The sequence below is a fragment of the Eleutherodactylus coqui genome, chromosome 1 (genome assembly GCF_035609145.1).
Source record: "Eleutherodactylus coqui strain aEleCoq1 chromosome 1, aEleCoq1.hap1, whole genome shotgun sequence".
NCBI classification, from domain to species: domain Eukaryota; kingdom Metazoa; phylum Chordata; class Amphibia; order Anura; family Eleutherodactylidae; genus Eleutherodactylus; species Eleutherodactylus coqui.
This window is the reverse complement of record NC_089837.1, coordinates 118,602,850-118,621,531: the sequence shown is the minus strand read 5'-3', so window position 1 is coordinate 118,621,531 and position 18,682 is coordinate 118,602,850. Positions and strand designations below refer to the sequence as shown.

General features: G+C 45.0%; 1 protein-coding gene across 5 annotated transcripts in view; it reads left to right on the top strand.

Annotated features, from left to right (window-relative positions):
• U2SURP (U2 snRNP associated SURP domain containing) overlaps positions 1-18,682 on the top strand; it is a 67,114-nt gene that overhangs the window by 23,197 nt on the left and 25,235 nt on the right. For 2 of the 5 annotated variants that reach the window (XM_066599435.1, XM_066599419.1), the window contains exons 5-11: positions 4,825-4,892; positions 8,813-8,907; positions 9,750-9,782; positions 11,968-12,050; positions 13,320-13,485; positions 14,393-14,604; positions 16,201-16,244. In XM_066599435.1, coding sequence (XP_066455532.1) covers positions 4,825-4,892; positions 8,813-8,907; positions 9,750-9,782; positions 11,968-12,050; positions 13,320-13,485; positions 14,393-14,604; positions 16,201-16,244 — 701 coding nt within the window. Of the gene's footprint in view, positions 1-4,824; positions 4,893-8,812; positions 8,908-9,749; positions 9,786-11,967; positions 12,051-13,319; positions 13,486-14,392; positions 14,605-16,200; positions 16,245-18,682 lie in introns of those variants that run through there. The other 3 variants (XM_066599426.1, XM_066599411.1, XM_066599443.1) reach the window with 2 other exon arrangements.

The window sequence follows — 18,682 nt, the reverse complement described above, 5'->3', positions numbered from 1 at the left end:
CCCGCACGCTCAAACGTTAACCGTCCGCATCGCAAAATTCATCAGCCTTGAGATGCTGCCGTATAGGGTTGTGGAAACGGAGTCCTTCAAAAGTATCATGGAGGCGGCGGCCCCGCGCTACTCAGTTCCCAGTCGCCACTACTTTTCCCGATGTGCCGTCCCAGCCCTGCACGACCACGTCTCCCGCAACATTGTGCGCGCCCTCACCAACGCGGTTACTGCCACGGTCCACTTAACTACGGACACGTGGACAAGCACAGGCGGGCAGGGCCACTACATCTCCCTGACGGCACATTGGGTGAATTTAGTGGAGGCTGGGACAGAGTCAGAGCCTGGGACCGCTCACGTCCTACCCACCCCCAGAATTGCGGGCCCCAGCTCGGTGCTGGTATCTGCGGAGGTCTATGCTTCCTCCACTAAAGCACCCTCCTCCTCCTCCTCCTCCTCTGTCTCACAATCAAGATGTGTTAGCAGCAGCATGTCGCCAGCAGTCGGTGTCGCGCGGTGTGGCAGCACAGCGGTGGGCAAGCGTCAGCAGGCCGTGCTGAAACTACTCAGCTTAGGCGATAAGAGGCACACGGCCCACGAACTGCTGCAGGGTCTGACACAGCAGACGGACCGCTGGCTTGCGCCGCTGAGCCTCCAACCGGGCATGGTCGTGTGTGACAACGGCCGTAACCTGGTGGCGGCTCTGCAGCTCGGCAGCCTCACGCACGTGCCATGCCTGGCCCACGTATTTAATTTGGTGGTTCAGCGCTTTCTGAAAAGCTACCCACGCTTGTCAGACCTGCTCGTAAAGGCGCGCCGGCTCTGCGCACATTTCCGCAAGTCCCACACGGACGCTGCCACCCTGCGCACCCTGCAACATCACTTTAAGCTGCCAGTGCACCGACTGCTGTGCGACGTGCCCACACGGTGGAACTCTACGCTCCACATGTTGGCCAGGCTCTATGAACAGCGTAGAGCTATAGTCGAATACCAACTCCAACATGGGCGGCGCAGTGGGAGTCAGCCTCCTCAATTCCTTTCAGAAGAGTGGGCCTGGTTGGCAGACATCTGCCATGTCCTTGGTAATTTTGAGGAGTCTACCCAGGTGGTGAGCGGCGATGCTACAATCATTAGCGTCACCATTCCTCTGCTATGCATCTTGAGAAATTCCCTGCAAACCATAAAGGCAGCTGCTTTGCGCTCGGAAACGGGGGCGGGGGAAGACAGTATGCCGCTGGATAGTCAGGGCACCCTCCTGTCTATTTCTCAGCGCGTACAGGAGGAGGAGGAGGAGCATGAGGAGGATGAGGAGGAGGGGGAAGAGACAGCTTGGCCCGCTGCTGACGGTACACCGGCTGATTGCCTGTCATCCTTTCAGCGTGTATGGCCTGAGGAGGAGGAGGAGGAGGAGGAGGATCCTGAAAGTGATCTTCCTAGTGAAGACAGCCATGTGTTGCGTACAGGTACCCTGGCACACATGGCTGACTTCATGTTAGGATGCCTTTCTCGTGACCCTCGCGTTGCACGCATTCTGGCCACTACGGATTACTGGGTGTACACACTGCTCGATCCACGGTATAAGGAGAACCTGCCCACTCTGATTCCCGAAGAGGAAAGGGGTTCGAGAGTGTTGCTATACCACAGGACCCTTGCGGACAAGCTGATGGTAAAATTCCCAGCCGACAGCGCTAGTGGCAGAAGGCGCAGTTCCGAGGGCCATGTTGCAGGGGATGTGCGTAGATCGAGCAGCATGTACATCCCAGGCAGTGCAACAGTCTTTAAGGGCCTGGCCAGCTTTATGGCTCCCCACCAAGACTGTGTCACCGCTCCCCAGTCACGGCTGAGTCGGCGGGAGCACTGCAAAAGGATGGTGAGGGAGTACGTAGCGGATCGCACGACCATCCTTGGTGACGCCTCTGCCCCCTACAACTACTGGGTGTCGAAGCTGGACACGTGGCCTGAACTAGCCCTGTATGCCCTTGAGGTGCTTGCTTGTCCTGCGGCTAGCGTCTTGTCGGAGAGGGTGTTTAGTGCGGCTGGGGGAATCATCACCGATAAGCGTAGCCGCTTGTCAACCGACAGTGCCGACAGGCTAACACTCATCAAGATGAACAAAGGCTGGATTTCCCCAGACTTCTGTTCTCCACCAGCGGACAGCAGCGATACGTAAGCAATACGTAGGCTGCACCCGCGGATGGAAGCTACGTTCTCTCTCACCATCCAAAACGGGGACATTTCTGCTTCATCAATCTGTGTCTAATATTCCTCCTCCTCCTCCTCCTGCTCCTCCTCCTGAAACCTCACGTAATCACGCTGAACGGGCAATTTTTCTTAGGGCCACAAGGCTCACTCAAATAATTTTTCTGAACAATTTTTCTAAGTTTCAATTAGCTTAAAAGCGTTGGAACTTTAACTTGAACCAATTTTTCGTTACACTGGGCTGCCTCCAGGCCTAGTTACCACTTAAGCCACATTAACCAAAGCGATTCACCTGCCATCTTGATTGGGCATGGCCAATTTTTACTGAGGTACATTAGTACTGTTGGTACACCAATTTTTTGGGGCCCTCACCTACAGTGTAATCATAGTAATTTCTATGTTCTTCGCCTGCACTCATGGTACAGAAAGGTGTGTGGGGTTGGCCTACAGTTTAGCTACATAAATGTCACTTGTGCCTTGGCTATACTAAGGCTACTGAAATGGAACGAAGACTGCGCTCCCGCTATACTGCTGCTTCAGAATTGTTACTGGGGCCTGTCTTGAGTGCTACTATTGCTTACATGGAACGAAGACTGCGCTCCCGCTATACTGCTGCTTCAGAATTGTTACTGGGGCCTGTCTTGAGTGCTACTATTGCTTACATGGAACGAAGACTGCGCTCCCGCTATACTGCTGCTTCAGAATTGTTACTGGGGCCTGTCTTGAGTGCTACTATTGCTTACATGGAACGAAGACTGCGCTCCCGCTATACTGCTGCTTCAGAATTGTTACTGGGGCCTGTCTTGAGTGCTACTATTGCTTACATGGAACGAAGACTGCGCTCCCGCTATACTGCTGCTTCAGAATTGTTACTGGGGCCTGTCTTGAGTGCTACTATTGCTTACATGGAACGAAGACTGCGCTCCCGCTATACTGCTGCTTCAGAATTGTTACTGGGGCCTGTCTTGAGTGCTACTATTGCTTACATGGAACGGACACGTGGAGAGGACACGTAGTGCCTCAAAAACATCCCCCTCCTCCTCCAACAGGGAAAACATTGTTGGCAAATGCCTTTGCATTGGTTCGTCTGGCGGCAGTCCAAGAATTTCACCTTTACCGACACTACTAGAGAGCCCCCCCACCATCCCCCCGCCACGGCCCACTTAATCCTGGCCACATTCCGAAAACCAACAAAATACAACCGTGGTACTAGGTCCGCAGTCACCACCACATTACCACCAACGCGGTTACTGTTAAGGTGCATATAACCACGGACACGTGGAGAGGACACGTAGTGCCTCAAAAACATCCCCCTCCTCCTCCAACAGGGAAAACATTGTTGGCAAATGCCTTTGCATTGGTTCGTCTGGCGGCAGTCCAAGAATTTCACCTTTACCGACACTACTAGAGAGCCCCCCCACCATCCCCCCACCACGGCCCACTTAATCCTGGCCACATTCCGAAAACCAACAAAATACAACCGTGGTACTAGGTCCGCAGTCACCACCACATTACCACCAACGCGGTTACTGTTAAGGTGCATATAACCACGGACACGTGGAGAGGACACGTAGTGCCTCAAAAACATCCCCCTCCTCCTCCAACAGGGAAAACATTCTTGGCAAATGTCTTTGCATTGCTTCGTCTGGTGGCAGTCCAAGAATTTCACCTTTACCGACACAACGAGAGCCCCCACACCATCCCCCCGCCACGGCCCACTTAATCCTGGCCGCATTCCGAAAACCAACAAAATACAACCGTGGTACTAGGTCCGCAGTCACCACCACATTACCACCAACGCGGTTACTGTTAAGGTGCATATAACCAGTCTGACTGGGGCATGCAGACACCTTGACAGAATGAATAGTGTGTGGCACATAGGTTCCCCATTGCTATGCCCACGTGTGCAGCTCCTGATGGCGGTGGCACAGGATTGTATTTCTCATTGCTTCTGTACAGCATTGTGGGCTATCGCCCCGCCCCTATTAAAGAGGGTCGCTACCTAGCCGTGCCAACCCTGTGCAGTGTGTGCCTGCGGTCCCTCGTCGTGGCAGACGCACTTCTAAATAGACGTGAGGGTGGTGTGGCATGAGGGCAGCTGAAGGCTGCGCAGGGACAGTTTGGTGTGCGCTGTGGGGGGGAGGGGGTGCGGTTGGGCAGCATGTAACTCAGGAGAAGTGGCAGTGGAGTGTCATGCAGGCAGTGATTGTGCTTTGTTGGAGGTAGTGTGGTGCTTAGCAAAGGTATGCCATGCTAATGAGCGCTTTTCAGAAGTAAAAGTTGTTGGGAGGGGGGGGGGGCCCACTCTTGCCGCTATTGTGGCTTAATAGTGGGACCTGTGAACTTAGGATGCAGCCCAACATGTAGCCCCTCGCCTGCCCTATCCGTCACTGTGTCATTCCCATCACTTTCCTGAATTGCCCAGATTTTCACACATGAAAACCTTAGCGAGCATCGGCGAAATACAAAAATGTTCCGGTCGCCCATTGACTTCAATGGGGTTCGTTGTTCGAAACGAACCCTCGAGCATCACGGGAAGTTCGTTACGAATAACGAACACCCGAACATTTTGGTGTTCGCTCATCTCTACTGATAATGTGAGTGGATCCTGTTTACTAAAAATATCCTCTTTAATAGCCTCTAAAGAAAGGAGAGAAGGAGAAGAAGAAAAGTAATCTGGAGCTTTTCAAAGAGGAACTAAAGCAGTAAGTACATCTTTGTGTCAAATACTCAGTGAAAGTCTTCTGAGCTCAGCTTCTGATAGACCAGCACGGAGATGCCTGCAATGTAGAAGTTCTCTAGAGCCAGAAAACTAGGAAATTCTCTGAATAAAAGTATATTCACATATTTGGCATTAGAGGGGATGTCCAGCTGTAAACCATTGATGGCCTATCCTCACTCTAGGCCTTCAGTAGTAGATCAGCAGGGGCCTGCCCCCTGGAATCCCCACCAGTAGGCTGCTTGCCAGACCAGTCCACTCCTGTGATGGGCTGATTTTTTTTGCAGAAAGCAGCTCTGTGCCCACTGCATTGGCATGGCTTGCTATTTCAGACAAAGTTCCCATTGACATGAGGGAGAACTTTATCTGTAGTACCAAGCTGGGCCACTTCAGTGGGGACCAAGCAATCTGCTTCCTACAGAAATCCTCTCTATGCACAAGGGCATTGGCCCAGTGGACAACTGATCTGGTATTAATGGACTACCCTGAGACCAGACAATTAGTGGTTTACAACTGGACAACCCCTTTTAACTCAAAATTTAAAGTAATAAGCTACTTTTGTTTCTGTATTATTTTTTTTCTCAAACTTTGCTATTTTGGGTCCCTTGACCAACTACAGTTGGCCGCCATTAACTTATGTCCATAGTGACATCACCATAGTTGGCCAGGATTGGCTGGCTTGTTTAGCTGACATGTCATTTGTATGAATGCTGCTGGGGACCTTTATGTGATATTACAACACAAATGCATTTCATACATTACATATAAAGATAATTAAATTCTATGTGTTTTTGTAAAGACAGTTGAAGCCAGAACGTGCACTGCTTGTAGGCTCCTTTATGAAAACTGCCAGGAAAAAATGCAAATGTGTTTGTGTTTTTTTTTGTTTTTTTATTATACAGTCTAGATGAATCCTTAATACTGTAGTTTACAACTCTAGCTGAGGGAATGTTCAGCTGTGTTTTCTAAACACGTTTCTTTAGGTCCAATGCCCACAGACGGATTATCGCTGCGGAATTCGCAGTCAGACTCCCGCTGCGAAATCTGTACCGATATCCGTGCGGGTGAGAATCGCAGCATGTTCTAATTATGCGTAAAAGCGCACTGACGGCTCCCATTGCTGTCAATAGAAGCCGTCTGTCCTGCGATACTTTCCGTGTCACCACCCAGCGCGTCATGTGCTGCGCTTGCCGGCTGAGACGCGCTCAGCGGATACGGAGAGGTGAGTATATAAGATCTCTGGGGGGGTGCTGGTTCCGATTCCGCTGTGAGGTTTTGCAGTCTGAATCCGACCCAGCCGTGGGCACGAGGCCTTATTCTCAGGGTGACTGTACAAGGTACAATTAAAGGCCCTTTTACACCTTTTGAGCGATAAACGTTGTGTGTAAATGTGTGCCCATCGCTGACTTCAGGTCAGCATGACATCCATCGTCCCTGATAAGAGGGACCGCACGCTGAGTTCTCAACGGACAGCGCTGATGGCATTCATAGAATGGTAGAGTTGGTAGAGATCCCCCTGCACTGTGACAGCTCTTCAGCTAATTGTAGACTGCTATTAACCACTTAAGTGATGCATTTTTTTTAAAGTTATTTATGGGTTAAATGTGTTAGGCTTTTTTTTTTCCAATTTAAATTCTATGATTCTTTCCGAACTTGGGAGTGTAGTGTTTTTAAAAATATTTAGTATAGTTTAGGAGATATGATGCAATGGGATGCAGGCAATCCCAGCAGTGATTTTTTGGGGGGAACGGTTTGAAACATAAGCCCGTCCCTGAAAGTCCTCCCTAGCTTGTATTTATAAAAAAAAAATTAAAAAAAATGAATATGTATATGTGCACTCATCCATTATTTATATATTACTCACTCCTCTCCGCCGCTGTTTGGGTCCGGTGGGTCTTGCAGCGTGGCACTCCGGCCCTGTACTGAAGATCCCCGCCAGCTGAAAGATCTTCAGTACAGAGCTGGGATGCCATGCGGCAAAACCTGTTGGACACCGACAGCGGTGGAGAGGTGGGTGTGTAGATTTTTTATTTTTTTTTTAACACGTGTTTTGGGATAATTTTCGGGGGAGGGCTTATATTTCAAGCCCCCTCTGCAAATCATTGCAGCGGGGAGCCCCATCATCACTGAACACTGTGACAGCACTGTTACAGTGTTCAGCAATGAGGGGACTCCCCACGGGGGTTAAGGAATCCTCTGCCACCGGATAACAATCATCGCCCATTCATTTCAATGGGCCAAGAGCCGCTCTCACGTGTCGCATGGCATGCTTCGGAGACAAATTTCCATTTTTTTTTTTTCTCTCCCGAACGCATGTCTGACTGAGTCAGGCAAGTGGTTTGGTTAAGTCTCCCCTCAGCCGTCCTTTTTGCAAGCTAAATCTTCTCGGACCCTTTAACCGTTCCTCATAGGACATGATTTTCAGACTGCTCACCATCTTGGTTAATCTTCTCTGAACTTGCTCCAGTTTGTCTGTTTTTTTTTTAAATGCGGTGCCCAGAACTGGACACAGTATTCCAGATGAGGTCTGACTGAGGAAGAGTAGAGGAGGAGAATTACCTCACGTGATCTAGACTCCATACCTCTCAATATATCCCAGAGTTGTTTGCCTTTTTGGCTGCTGCATCACATTGTTGACTGATGGCTTTTTTTTAAAGCTTTAGCAGCTGTTGTCCCATTGCAGAACAATAGTAATGTATTTAGAGAACAGACCACCTGCTGCAATACATGCAAATTTAGTACTAAAAGGCTGATTAGCCCATTAGTACCTACCGTATATACCGGCGTATAAGGCGACGGGGCGTATAAGACGACCCCCCAACTGTCACCTTATACGCCGGTATACAGTGGAGAAAAAAAAATAAATTCATTACTCACCTCCCACGGCGTTCTGTCGCGCTCCGGCAGGATGTCGCTCGCTCCGGCAGGATGTCGCTCGCTCCTCGTCCCCGCCGCAGCATAGCTTTCTGAATGCGGGGCTTGAAATCCCCGCTTCCAGAAAGCTAATACACACGCCGGCAGCCATGACATCATTGAATGGCTGTGATTGGCTAAAGCACACGTGGCTTCAGCCAATCACACTATTCAATGACATCATTGAATGGGTGTGATTGCTAACACGTGCGCCTTCAGCCAATCACAGCCATTCAATGATGTCATTGAATAGTGTGATTGGCTGAAGCCACGTGTGCTTTAGCCAATCACAGCCATTCAATGCTGTCATGGCTGCCGGCGTGTGTATTAGCTTTCTGGAAGCGGGGATTTCAAGCCCCGCATTCAGAAAGCTATGCTGCGCCGGGGACGAGGAGCGAGCGACAGCCTGCCGGAGCGAGCGACAGCCTGCCGGAGCGAGCGACATCCTGCCGGAGCGCGACAGAACGCCGTGGGAGGTGAGTAATAAATTTTTTTTTTTTACACTTTTTTTTTTTTTTTTGTATTACCGGCGCATAAGACGACCCCCGACTGCAGAGCAGATTTTTCGGGGTTCAAAAGTCGTCTTATACGCCGGTATATACGGTATGCACAATAATCGGTCAAAACTGTCAGTTTCTGATGACTTTTGAGCAATCATCTGTGTGTGTAAATGCACCTTAAGTCATCCCAATGACTTTGTTTCCTGTGCTTTCACACAGGAGTGATGGTTTGAATGGCGTAGACGCCCACCTCCTTTCACTGTGGACAGACAGTCTTTCAAAGCCGGATGATTGCCTGTTTATACTGAGCGAGCACTTGCTCATTGGTGGCTTTGAGCGATTGACTGAGTGATATCTTGCTCAGTTATCTTGTTGGGTTCTGTGTTTGCGCGGGACAGCTATCGTTGGAAATAACTGTTTTTTGTTTTTTTTTGTCACCCAATACTTGTCCCATGTAAAGCCGCCCTCACCTGAGTTGTGTTTTTCCTTTTAGGATTCAGGAAGAGAGGGATGAACGGCACAAAACAAAAGGCAGAATGAGCAGATTTGAACCTCCACAAGCAGATGGTGAAGGACAAAGACGCCAAAGTAAGGACTTAACCCCCTAACAGTTTCAATAAAAATTTAAAAAGCCCTCACAGAAATGTCCCTCTTCTATTGTAGATTTTGAAATTGTCTCATGTAAAAAATATTTGCTACATAACCGTCACCTCCAGTCTAGTGACGTAATTTTTTTTTTTCTTGTAAAAATGTTTAAATGCTGTGGTCAGCAACAACAGCTTAACCCTGCATATGCCACAATGTAGAGCACTAACTAGATGACAAGTGCTCATCTTCTCTCTCCTTTTCTGGTGAAAAAAAAGACCCTATGTGTGAAACCAATATATTATCTGATTTTAGGCCGCTTTCGCAGGACTGTGAAAATCGCGCAAGGATTCTTTTTGAATGGGATGACTGTTTTTGTTTTTAATTTCTCCCTGCATCGTCAGGGAAAAAAAGCTCAGCATGTCCTATCTTTGGGCGTTCCCTCAGCATGTGATGCAAGGTTCCCTATTGATAACAATGGGAAACCGTTGCCGATCTGCACACAGAGGGAATGCCCTGAAAGCTGTGCTGGAGGATCGCAGCATCTTCCCAAATTACAAAATGTGAATTGCAGTTTTTATATACTTTGGCAATTCTTCTAATCAATAGCCCCTGTTCCGTGTATGTGCTGTAATAGTGTCACATGATATCTACATGACCATTGTCTCAGCAGGCTGACAGGTTATGTCTGCAGAGCAGAGGCAGGAATATGTTTGGTTTTTTTTTACAAATATTGTTTAGAAATGTATCCAGTTCTGTATGTGCAATATGTTTCTTCTTAAATAAAAATGTTACCCTGCTGAATAAATTCTAAATTGTTTGTATTTGTTTTCATGTTTCAACAGTAGATCCTCAATCAAGAAGAAACAGAGCCTCTGGTGGTAACCTGTTTAGTGTATTGGAGGCTATGGACACCTTTTTTGCACTATGTTTTTTTGTTTTGTTTTTTTTCTTTTTTGCAGCTTTCTAAATGGTCTTCATTATCTCCCTACAGGACCAAGTGTCATACGTATACGACGATTGGTCCTGGGCATTAATCCCAGCCTAAATTAGAAGTACGGCGTAGGATTAAAGCCTCTGCCCCTGCAATCAAGCAGGAGCAGGTCTGGTTCTCGGCTGTAAGACACAGCTAAGGACCCAGAAAAGAAGGGAGAAGCAGTTTTCAACCACTTCTGCCTTCTCCTTTCCTGCGTACATAGTGCTCAATGAGCGGTATGTACTAAAGAATGCAACCTTGTGATCATGTGACCACCTGTTACAGCAGAGCTACAGAGTCTTAGCAGATCCTGATCAGCTCTGTTAGTGACTATTGTAAATTCAGGGGGATATTTTTCCTTGTAACTGGGGATTTAGGGATGCCCCAGCTACAGTGGAAAAGTATAAAATGGGGAAAAAAAAACTGAATGTCCCCCAGAGGTCTCGTATGACGTCATGGGGGGGGGGGGGGTGGTGGTGGGGGGGGGGAGTGGGTGGGGGGGGGGTCACAGATGGTTAAAAAAAATGGTTAACAAAAGTAAGAAAAATTTACAGAAAAAATAATTTATATACATATAGAAAATGACTAGCCAAGACTATTGCCATATGCTCCCTCTAATCCCAAATTATACAATTTATATATCAAAAACCCTGAAAAAAAGAGGAACCCATACTGTATTTTAGTTTAAATATTTTAAAAATAAACTATAAATGAAGTCTTTTTCCCAATTTTTCGTTTCATTGCGGTGTAAAGCTTAAATTTTTTTTTTTAAGTCAGCGGAAAAAGGGATAAAATAACAGCCCTCTTGGACATGAGGAGAATAAAAAATGCAAAAATAATTTTGGCAGCTAAAGAAATAAAAGTGCAGTAAAATCCCTAAAAAGTCTGTTCCTTTAAGACCAAAACACGCTGGTCCTTAAGGGTTAAACTGGCCTATTTTGTGACCTTATTATAGAGGGCTGCATAACAGTGTCCAGGGTTGATGGAGAAGATCAGGAGAACAGAGCAGACAAAGCAACTACTGAAGAGGCCTGTAATTCACTTAAGATGAATTTTCTGCTCTTATCAGCAGTGAGGGGGAATGGACCAGCAGCTACTCAGAGAAGAATGTTGGGAGACTGGGAGATGGCTGTGTAGTACTGCGTAGGTGTGATGATAAACAGCCTGTGAAAGACGAGGGGGAGCTGAGCTTGAGCACGTTTTATGAAAAAGACCAGTTTCAGTGGTCTGAGCCAGAGACTTGAATGTAGGAGAGCCTGCAAACTAAGTTTTAAAGCGGTTGTCTCGCGAAAGCAAGTGGGGTTAAGTACTTCTGTATGGCCATATTAATGCACTTTGTAATATACATCGTGCACTAAATATGAGCCATACAGAAGTTATTCACTTACCTGCTCCGTTGCTGGCGTCCCCGTCTCCATGGCTCCGTCTAATTTCGATGTCTTCTTGCTTTTTTAGACACGCTTGCGCAGATGGGTCTTTTCCCTTCGGCTCCGTTCGGCAGCATCAGCGTTTGGCTCCACCCCCTTGTATGCGTCATCGCGTAGCTCCGCCCCGTCACATGTGCCAATTCCAGCCTCCTGATTGGCTGGAATCGGCACATGTGACGGGGCGGAGCTACGTGATGACACGTACAAGGGGCGGAGCCAAAACGCCGATGCTGCCGAGCCGAAGGGAGAAGACCCATCTGCGCAAGCGCGTCTAAAAAAGCAAGAAGATACCGAAATTAGACGGCACCATGGAGACGGGGACGCCAGCAGCAGAGCAGGTAAGTGAATAACTTCTGTATGGCTCATATTTAATGCACGATGTATATTACAAAGTGCAATTATATGGCCATACAGAAGTGTATAACCCCACTTGCTTTCGCGAGACAACCCCTTTAAGGCTTTCTAAATGCATCAAAATGAAAACTCAATGCAAAAAACAAAAAAAAAACTTGAGCGCATTAATTTTTATTTTGCAGGAACTTGGTAAGATGTGTGCTTTTTTGTTTGTTTTTCGTGCACAAAGGTTTCCATAGCCTATAAAGTATTATTAGCTGCTTTCTTTAGCTTTCTACATATTAACTGTTTCTTTCTCTTGCTCAGCTCTTGATGACTATGCCCCTGGATCACATGATGTTGGGGATCCAAGCACAACTAATTTATATCTAGGAAATATCAACCCTCAGGTATACTTGTGTTTTTCTTTCTCTTAGCTAGCTATTTAACTAAACATTTTGAGAATCGGGTCATGAACACTTCACTGTATTGTATTGTGGGGATTAAGAACATTTCTAAGCCTGTTAGGGGCAGTTATCACAGGAGAAAACTTTATACCAGAGAATCCTATTGGATCTTCATCCTAAATACCAGCCAACTAAAAGGGTCAAATTAACAACAGGATTTCACTTACCAATATAGGATGAGCTATATAGCATATGATGTAAGCTGATTTACTGCATTTGCTCTTGGTTCATAGTTTTAATGTCCTTGTGTTAAAGTGTTGGTATAACTCCTAGCAGGTTCTAACTAATGCTGTGTTTAGACTGAATGATTATCATTCAGACAATCATTCAAACGACTGAAACTGAACAAGAATCGTTCAGTTTAAATATGTGCTCGGTTCTCGCTCATTCCGTTTCAGACGGCTAGAAAATCCGCTCCGGATCTTTCAATTGTCGGGCAGTTTAAACACTGATTGTTCAGTGTTTCACATAGGAATGCTAAACACTGAATGATAAGTGAATGCAAACTGCATGATTGTCAATGCAAATCGTGTAGTCTAAATGCGCTGCCTGAGCGCAAACAAGCTGGTAATGATGTCAGCAGCTTGCTCGCTTGTGCAAACAAGAATCATGAGATTCTCACTCTGTGTAGAGGGGGGAAGAAAAGCCATAAGGGTATATACCGAAACGCTAGTTGCTGTTTGGGATTCTGTTGGATAGGACTGTAGCCCTTTTTAAACTTGCACTAAGGCTGGGTTCACACTTGCCTGTAATCTCACTGATGACCACACGGAAAAACCGCAAGATTTCCGTAAGAGAAATGCAGCGTAAAACCCGCTAACTTCCGCTGCAGATTTTGGAGCGGCTTCACCGCCTGCATTCTGCTGCGACCATCTCTTCCCATAGAGAGGAGAGAGGTCTCCACAGAAACAATAAAAGAATTGACATGCCTTGTCCTTCAATTCCGCGCGGCGTGGACGAGATTTTTGCAAATCTCGTCCACTTTGCTGGCTAATCACAGGATTAAAGCCGCGGGCGGACTGTCCGTGCAGGAAGTCCGCACGGACATTCCGCGGCGATTACTCCCTGTATGAACCCAGCCTAAAGCCTAGTGCTGGATGTTCTTTAACGTCCGTTATAGACAGTTGACCCCATCAGCTTACAATGCTTCTAGAATATACCTAAATATATGAGATGTTAATGGTGTCTATTGACTTTTAATTACTTGTACAGATGAATGAAGAAATGCTGTGCCAAGAATTTGGGAGGTTTGGCCCATTGGCTAGCGTTAAAATCATGTGGCCACGAACAGATGAGGAAAGGGCACGAGAAAGAAACTGTGGATTTGTAGCCTTCATGAACAGGCGAGATGCTGAAAGAGCGCTTAAAAATCTGAACGGTAATATTTGTTGTATATTGAAATTTATTTGTTTATAGCTATCCCCACATTTAAAATGACTCAACGTGGAATGTGTATCATGGACTTCAGAACAATTTGTAGTGGATTGTATAGCTCAGCACATTAACGCTCAAGGTCTAGTCAATGGCTGATTGTCGGCTACCAATGGCAATTAGTTGGCACTGTAGAGGATGCCTGTTTGCTGCATGGAAATATTATTTGCAGTATCTATACATGTCTAGTTGGCCTGCAACAGTTTGGCTAGCCCAAACAATGGGAGATTACTAATTAAAGCGTTTGTGTCACCATTAAAAGAACCTGTAAGAGTTTTCTATCCTACTAAATGAAGTACAGTCGCAGACCAATTACAGGGAGTTACAGCAATTTCCACATTTACCTTTTTCTTTCCTTTTGGAAGCATACCTTTTTTAAAACCGCTTTTAAATCTCCCCCTGCTGTGTGCAATTGCCTGCGATTCATATAAGCCCGCCCATCTTGGCTGCTGATTACCCACATCCTCCTCAGAGCGCTTTCAGTTCTCATACATGCGCCGGAAGTTTGCAGACTGGCGGATGCGCAGGTGATGTATCCCTTTTGGGGGCAAATTAAGTGTTTCCACAAAATGGTACTGGGAGTTTAGCGCTCTGAGGACGATGTGGGTACACTGGGGGCAAGTTTGTTTATAAAAAAAAAAAAAAACTCTGTCCAGAAGAAATGGTCCTGCATTGGCATTAGCATACAGGAAATTATAAAAGATGTAAATTAGTTATGAAAATCACTGTAATTCCTTGGTCTGCTCCTGTTAGTTAGTTAGTTTACTAGAGTAGAAAATGCTGACCGGTTCCCTTTTAAATATTAGTTGGACAGATAATACAATAAACACCACCACTTTTGTTTGTCTCTACAGGAAAAATGGTTATGTCTTTTGAGATGAAATTAGGGTGGGGAAAAGCGGTGCCTATCCCTCCACACCCAATATATATTCCCCCGTCTATGATGGAGCACACTCTTCCACCTCCTCCATCCGGTCTGCCTTTTAATGCCCAGCCCAGAGAACGCCTCAAGAATCCTAACGCTCCCTTGTTGCCACCACCGAAAAATAAGGAGGATTTTGAGAAGGTAATTGGCTTAACAGAGTTTGCCTCACAATTACAGGCGTTATCATAGTTTACATAATTAAAATATATAGCACTTCTGCACAGCCGTTCCAACTATATTCACACACGTGCCGACTTATAGTTCGTACAGGTTAGTACATCTTCCACAATAGTTGTTCCCCTTGCTTTTACAAATGTAGTTCCTCTTATATTGTGAAAAATACATATTTTAGGTATTTGTAGCCTGGATAATTGTGCCATAGCTTGTTTAGGAAAATAGTTTGATGCGTTCTTTAAAAATAATAAATACAAAAAATTTAAAAAGTCCGTCCCGGGATATAATGGCGTGGTTATGGAATTTTATATTAAACTGAACCTCAGATTATAAGGAAACTTTGCATATATTAATAATATGAGCTAAGATAAACTTTTACTGTATTAAGGAAAAAACTGCCTCTTTCCCCACTTATCAAGCATAGGTAGAGCATCTCTGTCTCCAGGGGCTGCTGGAGGCTTCAGTAAGTGTATTTTCTCAACCAAGTGCTAGATTCATAGCCACACAGCTCAGTACTGCTGTGTAATGTCCTCCATGCTGCTACTGCTTCTGAGGATGTGCAACACTGGCACAGGGAAGCAGCATTACCTCTCTTCTGTGTAGGGGGGACAACCGAGCAGCTAGTCTCCTGTTCCTCTCCTCCCCTAACCACAGTCAAGGATATAACCTGATCTCCCTATTGAAGCTGATGAGCTTTCTCCCCTCCAGATGGTTACGGTCAGTGGATTTGGAGTGCGGAAGCAGTTTAGAAATGGGGAGGGCTGTTAAGTGGAAAAAGAGGCATTTTCCCTACTAAGATGTTATAAAGTTTATCTTCACTTGAAACTATTTATGTAAAGTTATTTATGACCGGAGGTACACTTTAAACCTAGGACACATACAGGGCTTGGTTACAATATTGTCATTTTTTATTTATGTAATAACTCGAAACCAAGATGAAAAATACACTACTTTCCTATAACTGGCTTCATTAGTATGAACGGTATTTTCTAGTTTCTCTTTAGTAGCTCAGCTACTCAACCTCCTTTTATATTAGTGGGATCCCAGTGGCTTTTTGGTAAGGAGTTTGAGTAAATGTACTGTACTTCTGGCATGACCATTATTCTGGACTCTTGACATATTCTGCACGGCCAATTCCATTTAATCCGATTATTTTTATTTATATTTTTTTAACTAAATTTGTGCCACCTAACCAAGCTCTGTATGTAACCCTTTCCTTCACTTTGTGTCTTATTAAAATTGAGGGTTCTAGCTAGATAGAAGCAAGTGATTTGCTGTATTCTATAACCCTGCATAGGCCATTTCACAGTATTTGTAATTTCCAGTGTAGTACCTATTTAGTGCTTTAATGTGTGTTATGTAGGGACTGTCCCACTATACGTCACTTCGTAGGCACTTACGTTGTATCTTGTTAGGTGTTTAGTGAGAATTGTCTCACCGTGCCTACAAAAAAGTTGTACTAGAAGTTTTAGTGCTTTTAAATGAATATGTATATTTTGCTTGTTATTTGTTAACAATACTCACATATTCTATGTTTATTATCTGATGTGACTTCATATACAGACTCTGTCGCAAGCCATAGTCAAAGTGGTTATCCCAACAGAAAGGTACATTTTTTTTCTTTATTATTACTGATATGACTTAGAAAATGCCCCCTTCAGAATTACAAAGAATTGGTTGGCTGTCTTGAGGGGCTGACTGGAGCTTCACTGAGCAACCGGTTAGCAACAGGTTCAGCAAGTCTTTACTGAGATGCATCATGAACATCATCTGGCGAGCTTTCCATTACTTCTAGTGAGAAGAATTGCGCAGTCAACAGCAATATTACTATGTAACGGAACCCAAACTTCATTAACAAAGCCCATCGTGCGACTCCTCTTTCAGTATAATGAAAACAAAGGTTTTGTACCGTGTTAGCCAGTAGAGCAAAATGTGATTGTTCTCAGCAAGAGAAACGACGTAATCTTGTAGATATGATACCTTTTAATGGCTAACAAAAATACATGATGTAATAATAGCGAGCTTCCGAACCGACGCAGGGTTCTTCTTCAGGCTTAAATGGATTGGATCTGAAGAGGCATGTGTATAAATATGCATGCCTCTTCAGATCCAATCCATTTAAGCCTGAAGAACCCTGCGTCGGTTCGGAAGCTCGCTATTATTACATCATGTATTTTTGTTAGCCATTAAAAGGTATCATATCTACAAGATTACGTCGTTTCTCTTGCTGAGAACAATCACATTTTCCTAGGAGGAAATGATGCCAGTGTGAACGGATCCTTATCTAGGGACAATCTATTGGTGAATTCTCCACACATGGGAGAGTGTGATATTGGGTCGGGAACCTCAGCCTGATAGCACATTCGCCAATGTGCACGCATTCGCCAATTTACCCACGAATACGAGATGGTTTTTCTTTAAAAAACACTTCCCATCACTTCAAGTAAAGTACTAATCCTCCGGCGCAGCTTCCAGCCACGGCGAAGGATCAGCAAGTGTTTCCCATTTTTTTCAATGGGAAGCCTCGCATCACACTCACATGCACATCATGCCATATGGTGTTTTGCAGTCCTATTGAACACAATGGCCGATGTTTTCTGAGAAACGCCAAAAGTTAGATTTGTGCATCTCGCAATGCACAAATCTGGGGTGATTTTTCTTGGTCGTGTGAAAACTCCCTTAAGCAAACTGTTTTACAAAATACTAATTTATCTGTATTGTTGGCCTTTTATGATTTAGCAGCAGCAATACATTTAAAATAGTTCATTTCCAGAATAATTGTTAAAAAAAATAGATGCCAGTGAAGAGATCCATTGAGGAAATCTGTGGTCTCTGACCATTACTGTTTTCTAGAATGCAAATAAGGGAGATGGAACAATACCTCTGCAGCGCCACCTATTGGAAGGAAGCATTCCTGCAAGTCAATGTTAGACTATACAAGCCTCGTAACAATGACTGGGAATTAAGAAAAGATGGCGTTCCTGACCCCTGTTTTCTAGAATCATACGTCTGTCCTAAAGCTTTCTCCAAATATTTAAATTAAAAAAAATAAAAACCTAACAGTCTAAAGGTTGCTATACACATTGGACTAAGGCTGACGAAAATGGACGATCTCAACCATTATGAATGTTAGGTGGCTAAAACGATTGCTCATTGCTAAATGCTGCCCAACGGATGATGCACCATCTAATTCTGGAATGAACTCCAGCTGTGTGTTTAACATTTTCGTCCACTACAGGAACAATCGTTCCATGCAAGGTCCTTCATTCAGGATAGATTGTCCTTCACCATTGATATTACCAGTTTAAACCACTATAAATAGCCGACGTGGACTGAAATCTGTGTGGCTACATGATTGTTCATCAGACGAATCTTCATTTAACCATCAACCAGCTTTTATCTAATGTGTGTGACCACTTTCAAAAAGCAAACAAAAAAAAAAAATCAGTAGGGATTGTGAAGAATTTTGGTGGTTTTTCAGTAACCGAATTCAATACTCTTTTCATTCTGGATATTCTGTTTCATAATCTCGTATTACAGGAACACTTATAATATAAGGGAATTTATCTCAACACCCTCTGTTTTAATTCATCACCAATCTGTTTTTAGAAGTGGTTTTAATTTTTTTTTTTTTTCCCACCTTTTTAAGCCTTGCAGTCCATTATATAGAGGTTACTTTTCAGCAGTAATTTTATCATCCTCATCACCACCCCTTTCAGGATAACTATTAAAGATAAAGGCAGATGGCACAGTCACATCATTCACAATACCGGATTGTCACAGCTCACCTCTCCCCCCTCCTTGCATGGTGACCACAGCGTATGCCCACAAAACAATCCGGTAGAAATGAGTAGGTTGCTTTTTGACTTAAAATCCTCTTACACAGGCCGATCGTCATTCAGATTCCCATGATCCAGCGAGAATCTGAACGATAATCATTCACTGTAACCGCCTGCAGCAACTGAATGACAAGCTATAATTTGTTTGCTTATAGTTTGTCGTTCAGTTTCTGTAGCCATAAAGATTGACCAACAATCAGCCTGTC